General features: G+C 66.3%; 2 protein-coding genes across 2 annotated transcripts in view; one reads left to right on the forward strand and one right to left on the reverse strand.

Annotated features, from left to right (window-relative positions):
• Positions 1–1,248: 1,248 nt before the first annotated feature.
• Positions 1,249–4,167, forward strand: TEKTIP1 (tektin bundle interacting protein 1). Its single transcript, XM_059387625.1, has 5 exons — positions 1,249–1,331; positions 2,479–2,585; positions 2,630–3,421; positions 3,508–3,633; positions 3,728–4,167. Exons 1-5 carry the CDS (start codon positions 1,249–1,251, stop codon positions 3,904–3,906), a joined length of 1,287 nt encoding a protein of 428 aa, XP_059243608.1. The 3' UTR covers positions 3,907–4,167.
• Positions 4,099–12,065, reverse strand: part of MFSD12 (major facilitator superfamily domain containing 12) — an 8,805-nt gene continuing 838 nt past the window's right edge. Inside the window, exons 2-10 of the mRNA XM_059388633.1 lie at positions 8,642–8,852; positions 7,005–7,143; positions 6,727–6,909; positions 6,439–6,531; positions 6,257–6,349; positions 5,745–5,915; positions 5,574–5,668; positions 4,612–4,742; positions 4,099–4,508 (exon numbers count right to left, since the gene is read on the reverse strand). Of these exons, the coding sequence (XP_059244616.1) occupies positions 4,486–4,508; positions 4,612–4,742; positions 5,574–5,668; positions 5,745–5,915; positions 6,257–6,349; positions 6,439–6,531; positions 6,727–6,909; positions 7,005–7,143; positions 8,642–8,852 (1,139 nt within the window). The 3' untranslated portion in view covers positions 4,099–4,485. The remainder of the gene's footprint in view (positions 4,509–4,611; positions 4,743–5,573; positions 5,669–5,744; positions 5,916–6,256; positions 6,350–6,438; positions 6,532–6,726; positions 6,910–7,004; positions 7,144–8,641; positions 8,853–12,065) is intronic.

Consider the following 12,065-nt stretch of genomic DNA (forward strand, 5'->3'; position numbering starts at 1 on the left):
AGGGGCTCCTGAGAAGCTGGGCGAGCCCCCTACAGTGAGCAGCTCGCCAGCCCCGAGGTCCCTCCCTGCAGATGAGGAGCCCTGTCCGGGGCAGCGGGGACCAGAGCCCGGACTGCGGCACAGCTGGTTGCAGCGGGCAGCAAGGAGCACGTGTGGCTGGGACGGGGGACAGGTGGCGGGAAGGGCACCCCGGAACCCAGAGCCCCAGACGGGCCTGGAGAGCAGGGAGCTCCTGGTGCGGGGGGCGCTGGTGGCAGAGGCTCCGGAGCGGCGTGGGGGAGGCACGGGCAGGGGCTGCCGGCTGGGGGCTGCGGGGGTGACTCAGGCTTCCACCCCCGAGGCGGCGGGCCCTGGGTGTGCGTGGCTGAGGGAAGGAAGCACAGGGCCTGGAGGAGACGAGGCCCAGGCCACCAGGAGCAGGTGCGAGCGAGGGGTGGGCGGGTCTGGGCGATCTTGTTCCCGTTACTGCGATGACGTACGCGGAACACAGTTGACCATCTTAATGTGTGCAACTCAGTGATTTTTAGTACGTTCGTGAGGTTGTGCTGCCACCGTCTGTGAACGTTCCCTGACCCCAAAAGCAACCCCATCCGCCGTCACTCCCCGCTCACCCTCGCAGCCCTCGGCCCCCCGCGAGACCCCGTCCATGGAGGGGCCTGGTCTGGGCGTGTCACATAAATGGACTCACACCCTGTGTGGCCTCCTGTGTCTGGTTCCCTCCCTGCGCGTCGTGGGCTCGGGGGTCCGTCCCTAGGGCTGTGCGTGGGGGCGCCTTGGTCCTGCTCGTGGCCACAGGACGCTCCCGCACCTGAGGGACCGTGGTCCGTGTGTCCCTCGTGCAGCTGAGGGCTGCGAACCGAGCTGCGGCGTGTGCCCGCAGGTCTAGCTCCGAACATATCCCAAAAGCAGAGAAGGGGCGGCTGGGAATGTGGGGTCCCAGCCGGAGCTCCTGGAAGGGTGCGCCCGAGGGAGCGGCCTGGAGCACCCCCGGTGGGCTGTTCTGAGGGGGCCCGAAGGGGAAGAGGTGGGAGCCCCGTGCCCGGCCCCTGCAGCAGGGCTCACACGGCTCCCTCACTCGTGCCTCCCACCACCTGCCCGCCGGCCTCTGCTGGGGGAGGGGGGAGCGGTCTGGACGGGGACCAGCGCTGGCCAGTACTGTTGCCGGGACACCGAGGGACGCCTTTGTCGCCGTCAACAATGGCCCCACAGGCCTTCTAGGCATGAGCCCCTGGGGACCCAGAGGCAGACATGCAGACCCTGCGGCGGGAGGCTGCCCGGCCCTATGTCCCCCGGGGGACCCTGGAAACAGATTTCCCAGCACCTCTGTTCAGGTGAGTCCCCCCCCACGGCCCCGCGCGCCGCCTCTGCGCCCCAGGCCTCGTGGCATTCAGTCCGGCTTCTCGTGTTGACTCTTCAGTCCAGGCACCTCCGTGTTCAACCCTCGCCCTGCCTCGCCCCGCCTCACCCCGTCCTGACCGCCTGCCCCCCACACCGCCTGCCCCCGTCTGCCCCGGTACTGCCCTCCCCGCCTGCGGCCAGAGCAGGGTGTGCGTGAGCACCGCCGGCCGGGGGTCTGCTGCGGGCACAGGCACAGTCCGGAGCTGACTGGGTCTCTCCAGGAGTTGCCCGCAGCCGCTCTCACAGAACCAGGCCGGGCTTCTGTGACCCAAAACCACCGAGATCGGCGCTCTCCCGGGTCTGGAAGCCGGAGGCCAGAGATCAAGGGGGTCTGCAGGGCTGGTTCCTTCCGGGGCCTGAGGGAGCAGCTCTGCTGGGCCTCCCTGTTCTAGCGCCTTTCTGGTTGTCCTCGGCACCCCCTGAGGACAGGTCACCTCGATCTCTGCCCCGGTGTCACATGGCCTTCTCTGTGTCCAGGCTCCCCTTCCAAGGACACCAGGCCGCGCATGAGGGCCAGCTCAGCCCGAGGCCCACAGCTTAGAAACGCTCTCTGCTGAGCTCCCCAGGGGGGTGCTTGAGACCAGGAGGGCATGGATTTGGGGAGCCCTCTCACCCCGGCGGACTGGCTAAGGCACCAAACGGGGAGCTGTGCAGCTGTAGGAAGACCGGGGTGTGCCCCTGGGCCGCCCCGCCACACGTCCATCCTGTGCAGTGCCCGCTCCGGGGTACAGTGCGGGGGCCGGGGGCACACGTGCGCTCTCTTAAAGGGCAGGAGGCTCTGGATCCTGGACCGAGCAGGCATCGACTGGGGTTTCTTCCAGGTCTGACCTGCTGCTCCCAAAGGCCCACCTCCCACTATCACGGTAGACTGGCAGCCTTGCGTTTCACAAATGCTGAGCACGTCGGGGCTCAGAAGTATACCCTTTGCTAGGACGGGACCCAGGATTGTGGGCGCTTGGCAAAACCAGTGTGTGTCAGGTTCCCAAGACCGATGTTCCAGAACGTTCCACGCTCACCTCACCCTCAGGGAGACACATGGGTTTCCAGTTTTCCATGATCTCTGGGCCACACAGGGCACAGGTCCAAAGAGCCTGTGGTCAGCAGTGCCCCCAACCGCCAGGGCGAAGGGCCCGCTGGACCCTCTGCAGGGCAGTGGTGCTCCCGGCAGGCCTTCCGGGAGAGGAACGGCCAGTGAGGTTTCTGCCCGACGAGGTCCCTGCGGCTTGAGCAGCTCTGGGGGTGTCTCACTTCTCAGCTTTCCTTCCCGCTTCTGGGGTTTTCCCTGTCATTTTTAACAGTACCACACAGCGACCTGATTTTCAGATTTTATTTCCAAGTTCTCTCCACACCCAGCATGGGGCTCGAACTCACGCCCCCGAGGTGGAGTCGCCCGCTCCCCCGACTGCACCACCAGGCACTCCCATCTCTGCACTGCGGTCCCGTTCCCTACACCGGTCCTGGCTGCCCCAGGGCTTCTGGACACCCACTGGCCCTGGACAGCTGCTGCCTCCCTGGGGAGTCCGTCTTAGTGCCCTGCCTAGGACGGGTCTGGCAGCAGAGGCCTCATGCTGTAGGCGCACCCTCCCCCGCCACCCCGGGTCCCTGGGGGGATGGATCAGAAGTGCTGAACAAGGGGGGGCGGGGGGGTGGTGGGGGGGGGGTTGGAGGGAAGCAGGCCACAGGGCTCCGCGCCCGCACTCCTCTGCCGGCCAGGGCTGTGCACGCCAGCAGTGCGGGCCAGGGGAGGCGCCCAGGCTCAGCCTCTGCTGCCCTCACCCCCACAGCGATGACTATCTGTCCCTGGAGGGTCCCCGCTGGACACCGGCCATCAGGCAGGCAGTGCGCTGGAAGTACGCCCCCATGGGACGCGACGCCGCGGGCCAGCCGTGGTACACCGGCCTGACCAACTCTGAGTCTCGGGAAGCCTGGTACACGCTCCCGCGGGCCCTGGACAGCCCATACCGGGAGGCCTATACCCGCTGGCACGGCTGCCACAGCCACCGGGAGCGAAGCATGCCCTCCGGTGAGTGCTTGGCCCGGCCTGCCCCTCCCAGCCCCAAGGGCAGGGCCAGGGCCACAGATGACCTACCCAGGCCCTTCCCCCTACAGCCTACACCCAGCGCCTCCGGGAGACCTCCTGGTGCGACCCCGTCCTCCCGGCCCAGTACAGGGTCCCCAGCACGCGGTGGGGGAGCGCGCTGTGGACAGACAGACCCTTCCGGGGCAAGGAATACGGTGAGGAGTGGAGGTGGTCGGGGGGACCAAGGCCACCTCGGCTGGGGTTCAGAGTGGCCGGGGACAGGAGGTGACCTGTCCCACTGTCCCACAGTGGTCACCAGGCACCAGTACCAGACGGAGCCGCCATGGCAGGGGTCTGACTACGTGCCGCTCCTGTCCGCGCCCCAGCGCCCGCGCTACACCACGCAGAACCACAGGCAGTGGGACCTGGAACCCTACTGCCCCTCCACCAACCAGCGGCCCCCACCCGTGTACACACCCATCCGCTGATAAAGTTCATGCTGCCCGACGCCACCCTCTGCAGCCCCCCTCCGTGCACCCCTCCACCTTCGGGGACCCTTGGGGACCCTGGGCGGTCCAGCCACCAGCCAACACCCCGGTGACCCAAACTTGGGCCAGAGGCAGGCGGACTTCAGGGCGTCTCAGCTGCCCTCTCCCCACTCTGGACTGCGGGGACACAGCTGAGGCCACAGCCCTCACCCACGGGTGGCTCTTTATTCGTGGCCAGCAGTAGCCTGGGCGCAGGGCATGGGACTCGCTCCTCCCCACCCCTGCCTGAGGTTCCCGTCCGGCCCAGGGACCGCACCATGGCCGAGGGGACCTGGCGGCACGTAGGAAACCACAGCCGAGCCCGGGGTGAGGGGTGAGCCAGGCGCGCGCCTGGATCCCAGAGGGCTCACCTCCATGTCTGGGAACCGGACCTTCCCCCCCGACCCCCCGCAGCCAGCAAGGGTGGGGGCAGGGACGGGAGGAAGGGCCAGCCCAGAGGGAGCGCTGCTCCGGGCCTCCGCGGGGCCTGGGACCGAGTCCCTGTTCATAGGACGGCGACAGCGACAGGCGCGTGTGGCATCAGGGCTGGGCTCCAGGGTCCCCTGCAGAACAAGGGGGCGGGGGTGCAGTCAGTGCGGGGGCGCTGCTGTGGGCCCACCCCGCCAGCCCCTGGTCCCTGGGGGTGGGGCGCAGCTCGGGACTCACAGCTCCGCAGGCGGATGGGCCAGAGGAAGAGGCTGCACAGACAGAGGGTGGCGGCCACGCCTACGCCGCCGGTGGCGGCCACCATCACCCAGCGGTAGAAGCCCATGCAGGCCCTGCAGCAGATCTCCAAGCTGTGGGGCAGGGGAGGGCAGAGGCGGGGGCGTCGCCCTCTGTCAGGACCCTCCAGCATGGACCTGCCGCCCAGCTACTGGGCCACCAGAACCGGGGGAGTCACCCCCGCCCCCGCCCCTACCCACATCTGCCCCTCCTCGCCCATTCTCTGTCTCCTGCGGATCCGGCCCCATCACCACCACCTGCCTGGACCACCACCGCCCCCGGTGCCCCCGAGGCGCTGCACACCTGCCCCATCCCCTCCGTGCTCCAGCCGCGCGGGCCTTCCCCACACGCTTTCCTCCGACCCCGAGCCCAGTCCTGCCCCAGGACCTTCGTAGGGTGCTTCCTCTGCATTTGCTTGGAACTCCCTGACAGGCCTCAGGTCCAATGTCACCTCCTCAAGGAAGCTTTCCCTGACCTCTTGCCCCAGACAGGCCTCGCCACTGGTTTGGGTCACACGGTTCTGTGCTTACGAAAGTAGCTGGTGTTGCCCCCAGGCCCCTGAGGACAGGGGAACAGATGGGCTTTTGTTCCCAGACCCCAGGCTTCTACGAGTCTCCACTCAGTGGTCTAGAACCATCTGGGTCTAGAACTAGGTTCTGAGGGTCTGAGCAGATCCCAGCTCTGCCCAGCCCTGCCCACTCCCACTGCCCCGGTACAACCGGACGCCGTGTCCCCGGCGTCCAGCAGCTGGCGGGGTGCTCCAGGTCAGGAACAAGTGGGACCCCAGTGTGCAAGCCCCACCCGCGTGCTGTCCTCTGTCCGGGCCAAACCCCCAGACCCGGGGCAGGGCCTGACAGGTGCGCAGCCCCCACACACTATCCCGTGAACAAACGAGCGGCACTCACGAGCAGGGGTACAGGCTCTGGATGGCCATCACGGCCAGCCCGTTGGCCACTTTATCCGAGAAGCTCATGGCCCCGTACACGAAGGCTCCGCTGTGCTGGGGTGCAAGAGCAGGGGCTTAGCATCCGCGGCCCGGACCCCAGCCCCTGCCCCACCCCGCCGCTCCGCCTCACCGTGTGGGGGCCGATGAGGTCGGCCGTCATGGCCAGCGAGGTGACGAGGATGGTGGCACAGCCCATGCCCAGCAGCACGGCCGCCGCGTACACGGCCACGCCCAGCCTGTCTGCCAGCGCCACCCAGGCGGCGAAGGTCAGGATCGCCAGGAGCCCCACAAAGTAGGTCAGCTGTGGGGGCAGCGGGGCCGGCGTCAGAGCCGCCGGTCCGCGTGCTCCTCAGCCGGCTGCCGCGGGGAGGGCGTCCGGCTGGACTGTCCCGCGGTGCCCTCGCTCAGGCCCCGGGGGACCCGGAGGCCCGGGCGCTAACGCCAGTTGCTGCTGAGCCGTTAAAATCAAACACGGTGACGGGCGGCGTTTCTTGGCCGCACCGGCCAGCGCTCCACTGCCCCGGGCAGCACCGAGTCCAAGAGCACCACAGCCCCGAGCCATGCGGGAGCCAGACGCGGGACAGCCCCGGTCCGGAGCCTGCGCTTCTGGGGCCCCCGCCCCCGCCCGACCTGGCCACTCACGTTCCTCCCGATGCTCCTGTTGACCGGCTTCATGAGGAAGGAGGAGCAGAAGCCGCTGACGTACATCAGCAGCGGGATGGTGGCGATGAACTTCTGCGGGGGCAGAGCAGCGTGAGCTCGGCGGGCTGGGGGACTCGGCGGGGCACGGGGCGCGCTGGACCCAGGCCCGCCCCCCAGCTCACCTTGGGCAGGTTGAGGGAGTAGGTGAGGTACATGGCTATGTAGGTCTGGGACAGGTTCACGATGAGCCTCGTGCTCATGTACAGCAGACCCACCTGCGGCAGGGGAGCCGAGGGCGCGGGTCAGCGGGGATCGGGGGGCCCAGGGAGCCCTGGGAGCCCTGCGGCGGTGCCTGAGCCACTCGCGGTGACTGCCTGGCCAGCGGGCAGGGCAGACCGTGGCCACCGGAGGACCGTAAAGGGACTGTCTGCCCCCGTGTCCGCCAGCCCCATCCCTGGCCAGCCGCACACCTGATAGAAGGCTGGCTCCTGGAGCCAGTGTTTCCAGAGCAGCAGGGGCCGCGCAGTCGTGGGGGCCAGCAGCGGGCTGTGCTCGTCCGGCGCCTCCGCCAGGGCCCGGCGCCCCTCCCGGGTGCCCAGGTGGAACAGAAGCGAGAACACGGCTCCGACTCCTATCACCAACAGGGAGAGGTTCTGGAGGCCGGGCGGGAGAGGGGTCAGTGGCAGCGCTCTCGGCCTGAGCCCCCGGGGTCAGGGCCACGGGGGTGTCCGGCCTGGGCCCCGCTCACCTGGAACACCTGCACGTCTTGGACCCCCAGCTGGTCGGTGACGTCGTGGGCCGCCTCCGTGCTCGGGGAGCCCTGCAGGTGCAGCAGGAGCCAGGCGGCCCCGTACACGGCGATGTTGGCCACCACGGTGAAGGCGTACCTGGCGGGGGCAGGGGAGGCTTCGGCACGGGACCCAGGGCATCTCCGGCTGGCGGAGCATTCATCTCCCAAACACAGGGTGGCCCCAGGAGAGCCCTGGTGGCACGTTATCTGATGACTGACACCGGCCCCACAACTCCACCCGGACAGCCCAGCCACCCAGGCCAGGGCCACAGAGACTCCAGGAAGACCGGAGACACTCAGAAGCCAGGATTTGGGATTACTGGTTCCCGGACCCTGGGCCTCGACAGGGCTGGGGCTCTGTGGTCTAGAAGTATCTGAGTGTCCCTCCAGGGGCTGGGGGGGTGGGGGCAGAGCCTCTGGATCACATGCCAGGACTCAGTTTCCCTTTCTGAAAGTGAGCACAAGACCCCAGAGATCAAAGTGAAGAGGCTTCAAGGCTGGCGGGAAAGCGTGCCCTGGAGCCCGGTCTCGGCACCACCGCCCCGCCAGCTGGGGCCCGAGGGCTGTCACTGGCCCCGCCGGGCTGTGCCTGTGCCGTAATGCAGAACCCAGGGGCAGTGCTGGTTGGAAGCCAGGCCGGGCAGCACGGGCCCAGCGGGCCGCCATGGGGGCGGCAAGGCCCCTCGTGAAGATGCCACCACGACCAGAGCCGCAGAGCACACGTAGCAGGCACCCCTCCCCCAGGGCCTCTCCTGGAGCTCCAGCTGTCCGTGCGAGCCCTTCCGGAACTGGACCCACTCTTCCCCGTCCCTACCGCACACCGTCCCGCAGGGGACACTCTGCTCAAGCCTGCAAGGGGGTCTGTGACGATTGCCAGGAGGATTAAAGACGGTACTCCACGTGAAGGACCCAGAAATGCGCCTGTACACAGCCAGCACTCCATAAATGCTCCTAGGTTCTCTCCAGGAGAACTTCCTGTCTGTGCCTCAAGCAAGGCAACGGACTGACCCTCTCCACGCCAGGCAAGCAGAATTCTAAGATGACCCTGGTCCCTCCCAGTCCAACCCCTCCCCCACGGGAGGGGACCTGTGAATACAGGTAGAGGTAAAGGGATTCTACAGCTCACGTTAAAGGAGGTGGTCCTGGGTGAGCCAGACCTCATCAGGAGATCCTTAGGACCGCTGAGACCCCAGCCCTAACGGGTGCCCTGATGGGAGCCCCCAGACAGACCAGGCAGCATCAGACTTGGGTTTCTGCTCTGGTCATGCCTCAGGGTCACAAGATCGAGCCCCGTGTCGGGCTCTGCGTCTCTGCCCCTCCCCCCACCCTCTAATAAATCTTGGAAAAAAGAAAATACAGCTGATCTGAGCCAGATTCATAACCCACAGAAACCACGAGCTGCACGGGCACGCTGTCTAAGGCCGCCAGCTTGGGGCCATGCATTACTGCGGCAACAGCTGATCAACACACCACCCGGCAGGCCCGGGAGCTGGGGCGGAGCTGGGGTGCACCATCCTGGGGCCCCCGCGGCTGAGCCCAAGCACGGAAGGGCTCCCGCTTTGGGCCGGGGCCTGAGGGCTGGGCGGAGGCCGTACCTGAGGGCCGTGAGCTCCACCTTCTCGTGGTCACTGGTGGCGAGCTCCGGGATGAGGCTGAGGTGGGCGATCTGCGTGGCCGCCCAGCCGAACTGGAAGACCACCACGAAGGGCCCATAGTAGAGGAGGGCGGCCCACTCCGGCGTGGTGGCCGCGCAGCCCAGGCACGGGCTGAAGATGAAGGGGAAGGACAGCAGGACACAGATGGTGCCTGTGGGTGGGCGGAGGGAGGGGGACGTCACACTCCAGGACCTCACCGGCGGGGACCCTCCCACAGTCACGGGGGGGGGGGGCGGGGTGAGAGGCCACGGTTCCCGTGACAAATGGGGAAACTGAGGCAGAGAGTCCTGGGGCGGCCCCGAGGTCACGCAGCCCAAGAGGACAGGGGGGCCCCCAGTGTCTGACGTGGAAACTGAGGCACACCGCGGGCCGTCCTGTTCCCGAGGTCACGTGCTCCCAAGTACAAGGCAGGGCCAGGATCTATGAAAAGACAAGAACGGGGCATCCCCCTGCCAGCATCAGCGTCCCCAGGGTGCTGCCTTGGTGACAGGTGGGGACACGGAAGCACAGAGCACCTGTGGGGTCCCCTGGCGCGCTGCCCGCCACAAATACCAGGGACGCCACAAACACGCCGTCTATGCGCGCACCTTCTCTTCCGTCCTCCCGCCGGGACCTCCGCCCACCCCCAGCTCCTGCCAAGCGTCCCACCACGCTCCAGGCAGTCAGGAGGCCAGGTGACGCTGGGTCAGGCTACGGTGGACCCTGCCCTTCCCGAGCCCCAGTGTCTACCAGCTCATGGGGGCGGGGGTTCTCTTCCTGGAAAAACCCGATATCTCAGAAGAAGCCCGAGTCTGTGGGGGCGGCCAACAGGCCCTGCACGACCCACCCCTCCACCCCTACCCCTGCTCCAGCCACACAGGTTCAGTCCTGCCCCAGGGCCTTTGCACCAGCTATGCGTCCTCTGCTCCCTCGCATCCTTGCATGCTTCAGGACCCAACCCAAATACAACCCCCTCAGAAAAGCCCTCCCTGACCACGGCAGTCCCCAGCAGTCCCCTCCCTGTGCTGACACAGTCTGGACATGGCTTTCTTCTCACATGCCTTAGCATACACAGGCACTCTTTTGTCTCCACTTGCTTCCTGCCTGCCTCCCCCACCAGATGGGCACCGGGAGGGTGGGCAGTCGGTCTCCCGAGGTCACTTCTGGGGCCCGGGCCACCAGCACAGAGCCTGGCGCCTACCTTTTGGACAAGTGAATGATTATACTAGTGTCGTCCACTTACAGGCCCAAGAGGTGGGTGTTACTATTCTCCCCACTTTCCAGATGGGGACACAGGTTCAGTGTGTGAGGCCCTGGGCCCTGAGCCATGCTCCTCCCTCTGCCGGGCCAGGCCCAGCTCGGCCCCCCCCCCCATTCCCTCCCGGGCTGGCAGCTGACCTTCCCTCCTCCCTCCAGGCTCTGGACCTCATGCCCCAGACCTTAGGGCCGCCTCCATCGTCCTGGGATGGAGAAATGAAAGCAAAAGCACCCTTCCTCACGATTTCCCTGGAACTGGAGCCTGGGAGGAGCGTCCTGAGCTCATGTCTGGACGCCCCAGGGGCCGCCTCGGGGCCAGGCACAAACTATGTAGACTCTGATCAGAAGAATGTGCTGCTCTGGCCAGAATCCACCCCAAAGCTGGCCAGGCCAGGTTAACCATTGCCTGGCCAGGGGACCTCGGGCAAGCGACTGTGCCTCCCTGGGCTGCAGTTCCCAGAAAGTATGGACGTTGAAATACCTGCCTCCCAAAGCCAGCATGAGAACCAAGGGTTACCGTAGAAAAGCAGGAACTCCTATGGCTCTCGGGCCACTTCCTGCCTCAGCAGCTTCCTTCGAAGCTGGGCTAGGTCACACTTACACAGCTGTTTCAACAGGCTGGCATGCCCCCCCCCCCACAGGCTCCTACACTCCTACTCATCCTTCAAAACCCCAAAGCTAATGTCCTCTTCCTCAGACCTCCACTTCTCCTTTGTGAAACCCACTCCAGCCACACGCTCCAGCCCAGATCCCACAGGAAAATCCATGTGTGGCTCTAAGGGTCCTCTCTGGGCTAGAGCAGGGGAGCCCAGAGAGTCTGCTAAGGGGGAAAGTGAACCCATAGACTTGGGAGCAAAAGAAAGATGTGGGCCCTGTTTCCAAGATGATTTTCACTCAAGCCACCTCATCAGGCCAAGAGGGGCTGCCCCAGCTTCCTCTCTCCACAGATCCTCCTGCAGCTCCCCACATGCTCCCCCCGAGGTGGAGACAGGGTGCAGTGGAGGTCTTGGAGGCCAGTAGGGGCCCCTTTCCCCCAGGCCTGTTTTACAAAAACACGGAAGCCTTCAGTTCTTTATTTACAAGGGTGCCTATCTCCTCCCTCTGCTGGGGACTCGGATTCTCCCTGAGGGGTCAGGCGGACCCTCCCAAGGATGAGAGAGGTACACCATCAGGCCTGGGGGCATGGGCAGTGTCGGCAGCCCCACTCCCTTCCCACAGCTGGCTGCATCCCCTCAGGGGCGGTCGGTCAGTCTCCCCCGCCCAGCCCGGGGAAAAGACTGCCTGGTTCTCTCACCTATCAGGCCGCGGAGCTATCCTGTCTGTGTGTCCATGAGTTTATCTATTATGAGCAAAAGTGCCCTGAGGACTGGGCCCAGCTCTGTAAGTCATCCCCACATCAGCCCAAAGGGGGGCAGCTTTCACATCTGTTTTTCCAGAGGAGGTGATCGCCAGGCTCTCTCTCCCGGCTTCCCTCCCTGGCGGCTACAGTCTCAAGGGACCCGGTGCCCAAGAAACCTGACATCCGGCCACTTGGAAGTCCACCGCACCTTTGCAAAAACGCCCTCTGCCCCCCCCCCCCACCGCGAGCCCAGAGCGGATCACTGCCTCTCCAGTCTCTGCCCCCATCAGTCACCCCTCCGACCTTCTAGAAAGCTGCTACCAAAATTCACAGGACTGGGCAGGATTCCGAGACCTGCTTCCCAAAATGCCCAGCTGGCCCCGGACGCCAGGATGCGGCAGGCACTCCTGCCAGCGAGAGAATGGCAGAGAAAGTGGCTGGGGCTCATCTCCCGGCCCAGGATCCGTGGCGGCAGAGAAGGGGCGCTGGGAGGCAGGCCTTATCAAGGGTGCGCACTGGGCAGGACACCCTGGCTCCCGGGGCACCTGCCTCCTCCCCGCAGCAGCGGAGGTGTTCTGGCGGCTCCCCCAGAACACGGGTTGACCCTGTTAGCTTCACAGATCCCACCCCTCAGCCAGACACACGGAGACCCCTGCCTCTTGGGTCTTACCTGGCCCCCAAGCCTGGGCTCCCTAGCGCACCACCCCTGAACCGCCCAAGCATCGGGTTGCCTGTGATGGAGCCCAGGGCGGGCAGGAGGGCACTGGAGACACGGGCAGGCTGACGGCG

Source organism: Mustela nigripes, chromosome 2 (genome assembly GCF_022355385.1).
Source record: "Mustela nigripes isolate SB6536 chromosome 2, MUSNIG.SB6536, whole genome shotgun sequence".
NCBI classification, from domain to species: domain Eukaryota; kingdom Metazoa; phylum Chordata; class Mammalia; order Carnivora; family Mustelidae; genus Mustela; species Mustela nigripes.

Coding starts and splice junctions, on each gene's coding strand:
- TEKTIP1 (XM_059387625.1), top strand. CDS start 1,249: ATGCAGACCCTGCGGCGGGAGGCTGCCCGGCCCTATGTCCCCCGGGGG. Junction 2,586..2,629: donor GGCCTTCCGGGAGAGGAACG/GCCAGTGAGGTT, acceptor CGGCTTGAGCAG/CTCTGGGGGTGTCTCACTTC. Junction 3,634..3,727: donor CTTCCGGGGCAAGGAATACG/GTGAGGAGTGGA, acceptor ACTGTCCCACAG/TGGTCACCAGGCACCAGTAC.